Source organism: Parasteatoda tepidariorum, chromosome 4 (assembly GCF_043381705.1).
Source record: "Parasteatoda tepidariorum isolate YZ-2023 chromosome 4, CAS_Ptep_4.0, whole genome shotgun sequence".
Lineage (NCBI taxonomy): Eukaryota > Metazoa > Arthropoda > Arachnida > Araneae > Theridiidae > Parasteatoda > Parasteatoda tepidariorum.
The window spans coordinates 75,490,483-75,505,138 of NC_092207.1; the positions used below are offsets into that span (position 1 = coordinate 75,490,483).

The window sequence follows — 14,656 nt, forward strand, 5'->3', positions numbered from 1 at the left end:
AAACTATAGCACACTTTGTATTTTTTTACGAAAATTACAAAATTGACCAATTTTGACGAAAATTAAAATTGACCAATTTTGAACCCAATAAAGCGAAGCTTGCAAAAAAACACCAGGCCCACCCATCTTATTAATCAAGAAGCAGTAAATCTTTAGTTACTTTACTTATTATATCTACTTATGCATAATTACTTATTATTTAATAATAAGGTATTTAAATTTCAATATTAATATATTTTTCATAAAACTATTGTTACATAATGTACTATTACTTTAATAAATGTTTAAAATCATAAAATAAATGTACAAACATAGTATCTAATAGAGTTTTATTTTAATTCACAGAAAATTACTTTTGCGGGGGTCGATGGAGATTTCGAAAAATTATATAGGGGTCGATAATCAAAAAAGTTTGGCGACCCCTGATCTAAAGTATATTTTAAGATTTATTTTGTAGATTTTTATTTTTGTTAAAGATAAAGTTCAAAGATGTGTTGATAAGTGTGTGTATTCATTTTTAATTCTTATTAGGTTACAGTAGAAAATATATAATTACCACTATAATTCACAATAGATAAATGTCTGTGAAATGTTACCATCATAAATATTATCTTTATTTTACATATTACATAAAAAAATATGCAAAAACATAAAATGTGTTTTCTAGACAAAGATTATTTTCAAACAAAAACCTTTGGTTTGTAATAAAAGATGGTCAATATGTAGTCAGAATGTTGATTTTAAATTACATTTTTTAAAATACCTGTAGCTCTAGTTTTTTCTCTCCAGGAAGTTGATATAGCAAAAATATAGGAGGAACTGAATAATTATTAGTAAAATATTTTTATTACTGTAGGATTGTTTTATTTTAGAATTTTTTAAGATTAGATTGGAGAAACAAATTTTATAAAATTTACATTGTCTGAATTTCAATTATTCCTATTTGAATTGAATATTGTAAAAGCATAATTAAAATTTTCAAATACTAGTTCAAAAACTTAAGAAATTTATTTCTTACTATTATTAATATTTGTTACTATTACTTTAATACCAAATTTGTCTTAAGAGTTTGTGCATTGTTGATTTTTAAGGAAATGATTGTCTTATTGTTTTCACATATTATGTCCAAATAATATAAATAAATTATTTATAGTTACCGTCAGCTCAAGATCAAGTCAAAAATGGTGTTAATGCATCTCAAGANTCATCGTTTTTTCTTCTTTTTAAGATTATTTCCAAATATTATTTTTTTTCATTTGGATTTAACTATAAAAAAATGGCTTTTTGTAGCGATTCAGAAAACCGGAAAAATCAGTTATCCAGAATAGCGATGGTCCCGATCGTTCCGGATAATCGGTTCCCTACTGTACTTTAATACAAAATTTGTCTTAAGAGTTTGTGCATTGTTGATTTTTAAGGAAATGATTGTCTTATTGTTTTCACATATTATGTCCAAATAATATAAATAAATTATTTATAGTTACCGTCAGCTCAAGATCAAGTCAAAAATGGTGTTAATGCATCTCAAGATGATAGTTACTGTAAAAGTCTAGATGAATTTTTTCAAGATTATATTACAGATGAATCAGAGAACTCATCCCTTTCTACAAATTTTCCTTCTGGAAATCAAGATGTTTATGCTCCACAGGTTGAATATTTTATGTATTCTTGTAATTAATTTGTTTCTATTCACTGTAAAAATCAAAAGCTTTACTGTTGAACCATGTAAACAAATTTGGTATGGGTGGAGATCACCCCATCATGTGGTCCGGAGATGATGTGCAAGTCTTTAACAAATATTTCCAAAATCGTACACAGTGCTTATAAATTTGTTTACCAGGTCTATGATGTAAAATATTGCCTTCCTTTATAATATTTTGTTTGAAAAGAGAATCAGACATTAATTTACGGGGAAATCTGCAATAATGCTGAAACAAAACCACTTGGATTTATGATAAAATCCTCATGAACCATGAGTGGGGTAAAATTTGATAAGTGTGTCATGCATATATTGTATTAGAATATTGAAAACCATATAGAAACATGTATCCAATAACAGAACCACATAAATTGGCAATGGAATTGTTGATAGTGAAATCATCGAATTTATATATTGTATTTAAACTTATGATATTTTGAAAATCATGTGGAAATACGTAGCAAAAAACTATAGGGAAAAAGACTGTGTATTATTACAAATCAAGTGCTTCAAATTAAGGTTGTATCCAAAATATTGCATGTTATTAAATGGTAAAATATTTTGATGTTTTTTGCATTAATATGTACCTTTAAAAGTAGATATAACTTATGCACATGTATAGCTTGAACTTTTTTATTTTTGTCTACAAATTGCATTGTAATCTTTTAAATATTTTGCTGTGCATTCTTTCAAACCTCACTAATTTATATCAGTGAGATTTGGGGAAAAAAAGTATTAATAGAATAAATTTTGAAAATGTAACAATTAAAGGATAAAATTGCCAAATTTTAGGTTTCTAGCATAATATCCTTAATTTGTTAGAGAGACACACAAATACACACGTTTCTTCTTATTTTTAAGAAATGAAGTGTTTTAAAAATTTATTACAGTGTCAAATAATGTAGGGCAACAGGCAGGCTTTTTATAATAATAAAAAAATTTCTTTGATAGAGGTTTTGATAATCCAGATTTAACTGTACTTACTTGTAATGTTATTGAATCTTTAAACAATCAATTTATAGTTATGATTTAATTTTTTTTTATTAACATCTTGGATTTGACATTTGTTCTTGTTATAGAGTAACACTTCTGTAATAAGCATTCCTGATGAAAATCAATGTTATGAAGTTAACAATAATGGAGCTGACACACCACCTCGCACACCATCTGAATCTTCTGATAGTAGCATAGGATCACCCATCAGCCAGTTTCATCAAGAACCTGTCATTGTTTCTTTAAATTCTCTACCACAGATCACATATGTTTTACCTAGTAACAATCAAGTGACTATCAAATCATCAAAGCCACCAATTACAATAAAACCAAAACTCATACAGAGTAAAGCACCAGCCTATTCTTCAAATGGTACATAACTATTTTAAATCTAATTTTTATATTTTTTTTCCATTCTTGAAACATATTGTGTAAACAACACGAAATGTAAGGTTGCATATCTCATTATTTTATGAACTCTATTGCAAACATTAATTTTAGCTTTGTGTAGAAATAAAATTTATTTAAACAGTCTTAATCTATAGTAAAAAAAAACCTATCCTGTTATTTCAGGTAATGGTAAAAGATTTAAAGAATGATAGTTTATTAAAATTCTACAACATAAAAGAAAAAATAAATTTATTAAAATAAAATCTTGTATAATATAGAATAATTAGCATTTTTTATTTTGTTTATTTTAAATTATTTTTCCATTCTTTGACAATTTATGATAATAGAAATAAAGAAAATATGTGTAGTGTCTCGATTGTTTGAGTTTTTCATATATTCGAGTTAGTAAAAAAGTCAGTCTTGCTCCTAAATAATGAAAATCGTACTCACAACACGTGGCCCAATTACTAGATTGGTTTTATGATTACTGTGACTAAATATTGAAAAATGATATTGTGTGTTCAACTCTAAAATATGTGAATAATGTGTTGAAACAAAAAACATTAGGCAATTATTTTAAAGTACAATTAACCTGATGCAGTAATGTAATGAATATTGTAATTTGTTTTAATGTAGTAAATGTTGGTTTAATGTTGTAAAATAATCTAAAAATAACCATTTTAAGTAAAAAATCTATTTTAGTTAGTCTTAAATTGAACTTTTGACATTTCAATGGAACTAGGAATTTCAATACCATATTTAAGGAAAATTAAATTTATCTTAAACTTATAATGCATAAATGTGTTCTAAAATAAAATATTTTCGAATTTGCTCTTCAATTATCAAAATTGCTGTGTGCCAAAATTTTTTATTGAATAAAATACTTTTTTGTTTGAGAAAGTTACTAGATGTTGTGTTCAATAATGGTTATACTATTTCAGACCAGAAATAAAATCTTAAAATAATGAAGGAGTTGATATGTTTTTTATTGGTTAAAGTTTAATTTTAAAATTACAACAGTTATTAATATTTTTGATTTGATAAAGTATCAATCATTATATTTTCTTAGTTATCAGTGCGGCTACTAAGGAACCATTAATAAAATTACCTTGTGGTGTTTTTCAAGTAAAGTCTCCGACATCACCAAGTTCCAATCAGAAAAGATGTGATATCAGTGCAAACAAAATTAAAAGAAAATTATCAACGGATACAGAGCTGATTGGGGTAAATGTACACCAGTGTCTTTTCATTACAAACTTAAATCCTCTATATTTGAATTTGAACTGTCTTAGTTTATAATTGAATTTATCACTGTTGTTTACTTTACTCATTTTTTATATTAATTTTTCTTGTACTATGTGTTAAAGAAAAAATGAAAAGCTGTTTTCACTCTTGACATTTAATTAGTTTTTATTTTAACACAAATGTAGCTTTGTGAAATGGCATTAAAGAGGCAGACCAGAATTATGAAAAACAGAGAATCAGCTTCACTATCAAGGAAAAAGAAAAAAGCTGTAAGTATTTGTATGAGATCTAAAAATGGCTTAGTTGTTTCAATTTTCCACTTATGCTATTTTTTTCTTATTTGCTTAGTATGTTGAAAAATTAGAAGCAGATCTAAGTCAAATTACTGCAGAAAATTCCTGTTTGAAAAATGAAAATAATCAATTGAAGCTTAAAATCACTGATTTGGAAAAAGAGGTTATTTTACTTTAATTATTTCATCAATTTGAACAAATTTTAAATTTAAAGCAATTTGTATTTTCATATTTTTTTAAATTTTTATATTATAACAATATGTACATAAAATTTTATTTATTATTGAAATTATGCTTTTACTTATTCCATGTTCATGTTTCTAAGCTTGTATTATTTTACATAAGTCATTGCTTTCCTCATGAGGCAAATCTCACATACCCCTTTATTAAATGCTAATCTTACAAACAAGTACAAGAGAAAGAGAGATTTTATAGTTGCAGTTTAAAAACAGAATTCTACGGTTAAATTGAAAAGAAAAATGCACTGTTGAGAAGCAAAGCATTAAACAGTAGTCACTAATCACAAACATTTCCCTTTTTTGTTTTCTAATTAAATTCTCAAAATAATGCCAATTAGATCAAATTTTTGATACAAGAAACTAGTATTTTTGAAAACAATCTAAGTGGGCTGGGTTCTATAAAATCCTGAGTACCTAATCACCACATTTCATTCAAAATTGTTGCTGACACCTAATATTTTAAAGTAAAATTTGAAAAAATAAAACTAACTTATAGCCTAATTTAATTTTTTTGGGAGAAAAAGAAAAGATATCCGACCGGATGTGTTGTTGCAGTTTAGCTCATATGATTGATTGTCTGTACCGTAAAATTGTATATCATGCATCAGCTCACTTTTTTTTTTTACATAGGTTTTAATCAATATATTTTATGTAATTTCATAAAATGAAAAAAAAAATTTGCTACTTTTAGTTTTATAACAATATGTTCTAAAAATTCGTCCTGGTGCCTAAAAATTTGAAACTTTGTATGTTGGTATTGTTGATATTAAAACAGCATATGTAAAGGGCCGATGAAACAATTCGGAACAAAAGATACAGGAACAATAGATTGAGATTTTACTGTATCCACTGCAAGTTTTAAAATCACTTCCTTCGTGGTAGTTTGGCCACTATAGTGCTGATATGTGATCAAAATAAAAAATAGTTTTCTTTTAATGTATATTTTCTCTTCGGGAAAGTGAAATAATAAACTTTAATAAAATTTTTGTTGTTGATAATTATACCAATTTATTCCTTTGCTTTTATTTTATTTTCCAGCTGTCAAAATTAAAAGCTGCTTTTTCATCAAAAGCCTTAAAAAAGACTGCTTGCTTCATGGTGGTTCTCTTCATAATGACTATTAATTTAACCCCTTTTAAGTAAGTTTTACTTTTGTTATCATCTCTGTTATTTTATGTTCTTAAAATAATTTGTTTTCTAAAACAAAGAAAATTGCCATATAATAATTAGTTTGTGTGTTAAATAGAAATATTTGCATTATGCATTAAAATATTAGCATTTTATACAATTGTATTTACTTTTTGAAGTTAAGAGTGATTGAGCCAACTGCATCTGTATTATTTAGAGTTCCATAATCCAAAAAGAAAACCTGGGAATTATTAGGTTACATTTGTTGAAAGATAGTTAAAATTAATTTCTTAAACTTTTTTTTATCTGATGCCACCTTTAATTTATGAAAAAGTAGTCTCATGTTTTTCAAAAAAGCCACTGTTTAAAGCGCTACTACTCGCTGGTATTAAAATTTCCTAACTATACTTATAGTCTTTTTAGTGTATTAAATTTTTTCTGGTATGAAGTTATGCATACCTAATGTAATAAAAATTAAATAGAGATTTCTTATAAATAAATATATTATTTTTATTTAATTTTAATTTTTAAGATTTTGTAATAGTAGTAGTTTTGTAATAGTTTTTAAGATTTTCTTTCAATGAAATTACTTTCCCCAAATTTGAAAAAAAATGATGAACACTCATCTAATGTTGATATTTATTTAGCAACATATTTGACAAAGTTCCAGTTGATCCTCAGAAATCTGTTCTCGAAAACCATAGAGTTGGTAGGATTTTATTATGGAATGAAGAAAATAGAAGCAGGGAACTTAATGATTCAGAGCATTTTTTCAGTGACCGCTACATAGAGGAAGTTGATCCTTCTTATATAGTGTCTTGGGAAAAATCATACAATTCATCTTGTCATCAGTTCATCAACAAATCGGAATCTATCAGGTAAAAGAAGAAATTGATTAACTGTGCAACATTTTATTTTTTTAGTTTAAAAATGATTATGTTTTTTTTTAATGCAATTCATTTTTATAATCAGTTCTGGTGTTTTAAAATTCAAAAACATATTTTTGGGCATTGTATTTAAATTTTATAAGTTTTAAGTTCTGCTAGTTAATTTGAAGTGCATTTTAAAAATTATCATTATGGTTATTTTCTCCAGATTATGCAATAAGAAGAAATCTCGCTCCAAAAATAAGTAAAAATACTTCTACCATATTTTCAAAATTTATGAAGTAACAAAATTATTGTTCTAAAGCTTTTAATACTATACTTTGTAAGTTGATAGGAAACTGTTGGTTTTCTGATTTTAAAAAACTTTTGGTAAATTTAATTCTTATATTGTCATAAATTAATTTATCATTAAAGAAATAGTAATAAAGATTCAACCTCAAAACAATATGCTGCAGTTGACAAATTTCAAATTGCCCAAGAAATTAAACTGGATAAAAAAAAACTATAAACGCCTTTAATTTGTTGCATGTTGTATTTTAAGTTTCATTTTAATAGTCTCAAATGCAATTTCTTAAACTGATGATCTCTGTTAATTAAATTTTCATTAGTGCTTAACTAGATCAAATAAAGTTTAGGTTTTTATTATTAATTCTGTAAAAAAAGGAAATACAAATTTTATCAAAAAGCTGATCTAACTACTTCAAATTCCTATATTTACTCTAAGCATCAGAAGTTTTTTTTTTAAAAAATTAAAAAGAAAAAAATAAGAAACTTAAAATTTGTTTCAAGAATTATTTATTTTGCCTAATGTGCTATATTTTATTTGCTAAGAACATATTGTTACGTATTTTGATTCATTGAATTTCATTAACTTAAATGAAATAACCAGTTTCTATAAATTAATTATCACACAATTAGAATTTATAGGTGAGATTACTTCTAATCCTTGAGGAAATTTGGATTATACATGCCTATCTTCCTGTATGTTTCTTGCATTTTAATTATTTTTTCAATTCAATTTATTATTTTGTCTTCATGGTTTATTGTAATTTTTCAGAACATCCGTAGAATTAACATTACAAAATCAACAAATTATCAAAAATTACTAAACTTCTTTTTCCTAAGTGTTCATATAAAAAGCCATTACTATAAGGGAAAAAAAACTTTCATAAAAAATATTTTCAAAAACAATTAAGAAATCAAGTAATTTTCAAAAACAATTTTTAAACTTGGAAAAATAAATGATTTTCATTGGTAATGAAGGTTTTATCTCGAAATTAGCAAGAGTAAGGTAAAACACTAAATAAAGATAAAAATGGTGAGTAACTAACTTATAATTTTGCCTTTAGCCATTTGTAACATAAAAATCAAAGTAACTTTATTTTGTTGTTACATTTTATCTATTGTAAATTTATTTATCATAAATGTTCTTGCTTTGTAAATTATGACAGGTTAGAAAAAGATTTGCTAGGATGGGTAAAACGAGTTGAGAAAAAACAAAAGCAAACAGAATCTAACTTTAAAACAGATGTTTTTGATATGAAATCTGCTCTTCCACCTTTGCCTAAGCTGCATTTAAAACCTAAACTGGCTCGTGAAAACAGCAAGGATATATGGTTAGTAAGATTTTTATTATTTTCAAACAACTTTTAAGAGCATATTGATTTCTTATTCCAGTTTCTGATTTTAGGGCTAAAAAGAAGAACAGAAATGAAATCTTAATTTATCAGACGCCCAGAAAAGCATATGAAGATTTTTTTGATGCCATTCATAGACGTGATGATTCTTTTTACTTTATTTCTTTTTCTGGAGTAAGTTACTACTGTTTTTAAAAATATCTTCTTTTTTTCTCTATTTATTTAACTATACAAGAGTGGTTATAATTTCTAATAACAAAATAAAGTGTTTCTGTGCATATCACTCTTGCTACTCCAAAACTATCCTGAAATATTGGACAGTGCTTGAAAGGGGTAATTTTAGCTCTAGATCCTTAAAAATTGTTCAAAAATTTCAGTTTGATCATTCAGGAAAGACATTTGAAAAATGGAATTCTTTCATTTGTTACTACTGTTTTCATACCAACTAAACTATGCCTTAAATAAAACTGCAGATGATTCTGATTTATCAGAAATTTTTTAAATAGCATCATTGATGACTGCTAGCTTATAGCTCTCATGAAACAAAAAAGAAGTTTGCTGTACAATTTTTAATATTTAATTACTTTTATTTGTCATGTCAGATAAACTCATCTCTGTTTCTGCTTTTAACAATTATATCTTCCTTAATGATTATCTAACATAATGAGAATAAAAATTTCTGGAGTGATTTTTTATTTTTTGAAGCTTGTAGACAAAATATATAACCACTGTTTAAAACTTTGCAAATCGTTAATTAGTGTTTGTCATCAAAGTGTGAGCCCCAGCTCGTAGGCTGGAAATCCTTTCCCTAGTTGATAGTCACCCCTATGTTTATTTCAATTGTGAATTTTTCTTTACTGTAGGATCACCTTTTGTTACCTGCAATTGCTCATAATCAAACTCTAAGGCCAAGAATGTCTTTTGTAATGCCTGCCATGACTTTGAATGGTAATATTATATTTTGCTATATCTAAATGTATATATATTCTACTTTAATTATACACTACCGAAATTAATAAAAAAAATGAAAATGTCTATACTATTTAAAAATCTCAGACTAGGCATTTTAATCAAATAAAATGGGACAGTTTTTCTAAATTTATTGTTGTATCGTAATTTATTAATCGTAGAAAGCACAAATAAAATCACAAAAATTGACAACTATTGTCTTAGTTCTATGAACAAGATTTAATGATATGTTAACATTAGAATTAGGAATGGAGCCAATTTGGCCCCTCTCATTTTTTATTGGCTTGTAATTTGAAAAATAACTTACTGAATGCACTGAGTATTTCTGACTTTTCATTATTTGATCCAATTTAATGCTTATTTAATCATTCATGTTTTTGCTCTACATATGTATAGAACCTTATATCTACAATGACTGGAGGGGCTTGGGGGACCTTAGGTATTGTGGCAGGTATGCCATAAACCCCAAGTAGTTTTCAGTGTAAGGTACCTCAGTTTCATTACAAAAAAACGACAGTATTTCAATATATCTGTAAATATTATTTATAGAGAAAAAAAACTGATTTATCTAAAAAGCTAATGTATATGTGAAATTGAAAGGTCAGTGTTTTGTTTAATCAAATATTTTCACTTATGAAGTCTAATAATATACCATAGAATTTCGAGGATCAAGTCTATGATATATTTTTATTAGATTAATTACTATACTGTTCGAATTAGTTAGGACAAATGTAAAAAAAGTGATTTATTGAAACTTTAGCTTTTAATCATTACGTACCTTAAGTTACATTGATACATGTCTGTATTAATATGAAGTATGTCCTCCTTTAGCAGATATGACTTCAAGAACACGTTTTGGCATTGATTCCACTAGTGTAGCGTACATGTTCTTGGCTTCATCGTCGTGGAACCATACTTGAATAGCACTTTTTATCATTTGTTCTGCTGTCGTGCAATTCATCTTGGCTAAGCGATTTTTTAGAATGTGCCACAGGTTCTGAATGGGATTTAGGTCTGGTGAATTACCAGGCCAATCAAGCACTTTTATTTTGTTTTCTGGCATAAAATTCTGGACCAGTTTGGAATTGTGACAAGGGGCCAAATCAAGTGGAAACACTAGATTTCCCTACACCAACTGCTGAAGCGATGTCTCTTACAGTCATAGAAGTGTGTTCATTAAGAGCGATAATTTTAGAGCGCTTCCTCGGACTAATATCAATCTCTTATAAGCACATAACTTGTGTTAGACTAAACTCAAAATTATAACCACCAGTTTCCACACTGAAATGCTCACAACTGAACTACAAATACACTAAAAAAAAGTCAGACGAGTAAATTATAGTGAAGGTCTATCCGTCACCGCAGCTCAAGGCAGATATAACTGGTTTGAAGCTGTTCGGGGCATCACTGGCAATCCCATACCAACTAAAATGAAAAAAATCTTGCTTGTCCCAATTAATTCGAACACTATAGTATGATTATATTTTAAGATTTTAGATGTCTAATTGATCTGCACACAAAAATCTTGCGAGCAAACCTGGCTCCTTCAGTCTTTCTACCAATACAGCATTGTTCACTATTTCTAGTATTAACTCATATAATATAGCTATTCTGTATTGAAGCATGTCTATGGGTGTTTAATTTCACTCATGTTATTCTTATCTTCATCAGATATTTCCTTCCCTAGTTCAGTGCAATTATCCCCAAAAGAATTGCAAGTAGTACATTTCTTTTTAGATTTGTAAAAATAACTTTATAATTTGTAGAATTATCTATTTTCATTTTCAAAAAACAAAAAAAATTGCTAGTGTAACTTTTTAATTATTAAAAACAAACGAATTGATCACAACTGTGATTTTTTTCCATATTAATATTTTGTTCCATTTTCAGCAGCAACGAGGATGCTGCCTAAAACTGTCATGGCAAGGAATAACTGTTGCAAATTCTAGGTAGTTTTGATAATAGCATATTATTCACAATAAAGAATCAAAACAGAACCTTTAGAAAATGCTTAAATGCTTTTCATTCTTTGTATTTTCAAAATAAGCATTGAAATATTTTTATACTTTCAAATAAATATTGAAATTGAGTCAACGAAACAATTTAAAAGCGCTAAAATATTTGAATGCTAGCTAGGATTCTTAAATTGCCATGGCAACTAATTCTTTAACCTGTAGTATATATATCAATGGATAGTTCCTAAATTATTTGTTCTTATAAATTTGTTTTGTTGTTTTTTGTAATTTTATATATTAATTTACTGTTTTTCTTTATCAATTCTGTTTAGATTCTGTGGATTCTGAAGATTATATTAGTATGATGCAAATAGACTGTGAAGTTATAGACACTAAGTTAGTGTCAATTAAAGAGTCTGTTATTCCTTCTCATTTACGACAAAAGCATAATAACACGTCAAAGCCGAGCTCAAAAAATAGGTCTAGATTCACTCTAAATAAAAATTCTAAACAGTTGCACACCACCAGAACAGTGAACTCATCGCGTTAGATATTTTTCAGCTGCTGAAACCAGAGAAAAGCATTTCAAAATAGCATTTTACTGATAATATGAGTACTGCAGTTTTTTTTTCATTCGCTCTAGTAGTGTGTTATGTATTATCTATTATTACACATAATATATCAGATTTTTTATGCAAATTGTTTTTTTTTTTTTTTTTTTTTTTTTTTTTTTTTTTTTTTTTGTTAAAAATATTTCTAGCCTTCATGTGCAAATACATTGCCTTGTTGATCTTCAAATACTTAGGTTATGCTATATTGATATTTTAATTTTTGCTAATTGATTTCTCTTCTTGAGTTTTATATTTTTCTGTTGTACTATTTACTTTCCAAAATGCATTTGTCTGATATGCTCCAGTGGTATTTATTTGTTGCCCTGTTCAGATGTGCTTTCAACTTAGTTGTAGTATTTCAAAATAACTTTTTAATAGTGAGATTTGAAAGAAAGCTTAGCTCACTTATTTAGACTTTGAGCAAAGCTCAAGGTATGTGATGTGACTTTAAGTAAATGAAAAGTGTCTGCTTTAGTAATAATAATTTATTATCACCCTGTTGTAATAATGTACATTACAATTTGTTACAATTACAATTTATTACAATTTTTCATGACAAGACTTAATAGTAAAATGCATATTCACCTTGACAACTTCAATTTTGTCATTGTTTAAAAAATAATTTAAGCTACCATCTAGAGCAGTGGTTACCAACTGGCGGCCCGTGGGCCACATCCAGCCTGTGAACTAAAATATATTAGTTGTCATTTTTTGCGGACAATTTTCGTTAAAATTCTATATGGGTTTAAAATACTTTTCTTTCGTTAAAACCCCTAATTTCTTCGTTTCTGTAAAATTTAACATGCTAATGGCGCCAACAAAAATAAAATTATCAGGTTTTGCATCCAAGAAAATATTTATTCAAATACAAAAATCGTGTATGTTGCTTAAAAATTTTCTTAGAATTTTAATTAGTAATTTAATACGCTTGTTTTGTAAAACTTGATAAAAATCTGACAGTAATATTTAATGTTCCTTCAAACATAAAAGAGTCCTAGATAAAATTTTGATAAAGTTGCGGCCTGCCATTTGACTTGTGTTTTTAATTGCAGCCTCATGCAAGTTGGAAACTCCTGATCTAGAGCAACAGTTCCCAACTTAGGTGTGATTTCTCCCCTCAATGGGTCGATGAATATACAAAAGAAAATAGAATAGAAGAAGAATAAAAAAAACTAGAGAGAGTTATGTGAGGAAAAAAACTATTAAAATTACCTCATCCTAATGCCCAAGTGTCTATGACAGAGATTGACATGAGAATTCCTTCCTCTGCTTCACACAGATGCACTTTTCTGCATTTGACTTTCAAGCATGCTGGCTGAGTGTCTTTTGCTTTTTTTTTTTCCAACATAATTTTTTTTTTTTTTAAATCTGCCTTTTAGAATTTTAAGCCTCTGCGATTTCAAGCGTTTTTGAAGAAAGTTCATCGTTTTCAAATTTCCTAAAAAGAGAAATGATTAGTTTTCATGCCTTTTTCTATGTATGCAAACACAATTTAAAATAATATCCACTTGATTTAAAATCACACATCATGTTTCTTATTTTCACGATAGTATATCATATATCGCTTAAAAAGCCAATATTATGAACGTGTTCTTAAAAACATATATATTTTTTGATTTTTTTTTTATCAAACTTATTCGTGTGGTAGCAATCAATATGTATTTTCATAAAAATTAAATCAGCTTCAAGAAAAATCTTATCAAACAAATTTGACCAAATAGATGTGGTGACGGAATAGATTAAACATGTTGCGAAAGTTAATTAACTGCTTGCTGAAAATACGGCTAACGAATATTGAAATAGAAAACACAGACGAAAACGATCATTCGTAGTTCAGATAAAGAATCAAGAGTTTTAAAAAAATTAAAGTTTATGAACTTTCTCTTCATATTTTGGGATGAATGGAGGTCTGTCTTCCAGATCCTCCCAGAATTAAGAAATAGTTTGAACGTATGCTTGAAAGCAGACCACTAAGGAACATTCATGCTTTAACTGAACACACAAGGCTGTTAATCTAAAGATGAACAATGGTTTTCAAATTTTAACCATCAATGTTTTCAATTTTCACAGATTCCGATTAAATATATATATATATATTCTCCTAGTTTTAATTATTTTCTTTAAATATCTGTTCTTTTTGAAAAAGAAGAAAAACTTTGAAATTCAGTATTATCCATGCTTGCTAGTGACAACTCACTGTTTTTTAAGAAAGAAAAAAAGAGGGGGGGGGCATGGGAAAAAGTTTTTGAACCACTGCTCTAGAGCATTTTTGTTACAACATTCAATTAGAACTTAGTTTGTGTAAACCTTTTCATTATTAAAAATTTTTCCCACCAGTGTGTGTGTGATAGTTTATTTATATTATCAACTGATTTTGTTTAATCATAAATGCTTATTTCTCTATTATTTTACTATTTCTAGTCACATTATTGCACACTGTTTAATTTTACGATTGTTAAATCAAAATATTTCCATGACAGGTTCAGTATTAACAGTTTTCATTGTAAATACCATATCAATAGTGAGTGTATTTTGTTTTATTTTGTACATACATTTTATAGAGTATAATATGCCTGATAATTATGTTCATTCATCCTAAAGTACGTTGTG

The 14,656-nt window shown here is 27.2% G+C and overlaps 1 protein-coding gene across 2 annotated transcripts in view; it reads left to right on the top strand.

Moving 5' to 3' along the window:
- Positions 1-13,193, top strand: part of LOC107447806 (bZIP_ATF6 domain-containing protein ATf6) — a 17,672-nt gene extending 4,479 nt beyond the window's left edge. Inside the window, exons 3-13 of one of the 2 annotated variants that reach the window (XM_043050186.2) lie at positions 1,481-1,648; positions 2,779-3,064; positions 4,152-4,306; positions 4,513-4,596; positions 4,676-4,783; positions 5,898-5,998; positions 6,635-6,865; positions 8,326-8,490; positions 8,565-8,685; positions 9,375-9,459; positions 11,768-13,193. In XM_043050186.2, the coding sequence (XP_042906120.1) occupies positions 1,481-1,648; positions 2,779-3,064; positions 4,152-4,306; positions 4,513-4,596; positions 4,676-4,783; positions 5,898-5,998; positions 6,635-6,865; positions 8,326-8,490; positions 8,565-8,685; positions 9,375-9,459; positions 11,768-11,985 (1,722 nt within the window). In that variant the 3' untranslated portion in view covers positions 11,986-13,193. The remainder of the gene's footprint in view (positions 1-1,480; positions 1,649-2,778; positions 3,065-4,151; positions 4,307-4,512; positions 4,597-4,675; positions 4,784-5,897; positions 5,999-6,634; positions 6,866-8,325; positions 8,491-8,564; positions 8,686-9,374; positions 9,460-11,767) is intronic. The other variant, XM_043050187.2, reaches the window with a different exon arrangement.
- The last annotated feature ends 1,463 nt before the right edge of the window (positions 13,194-14,656 follow it).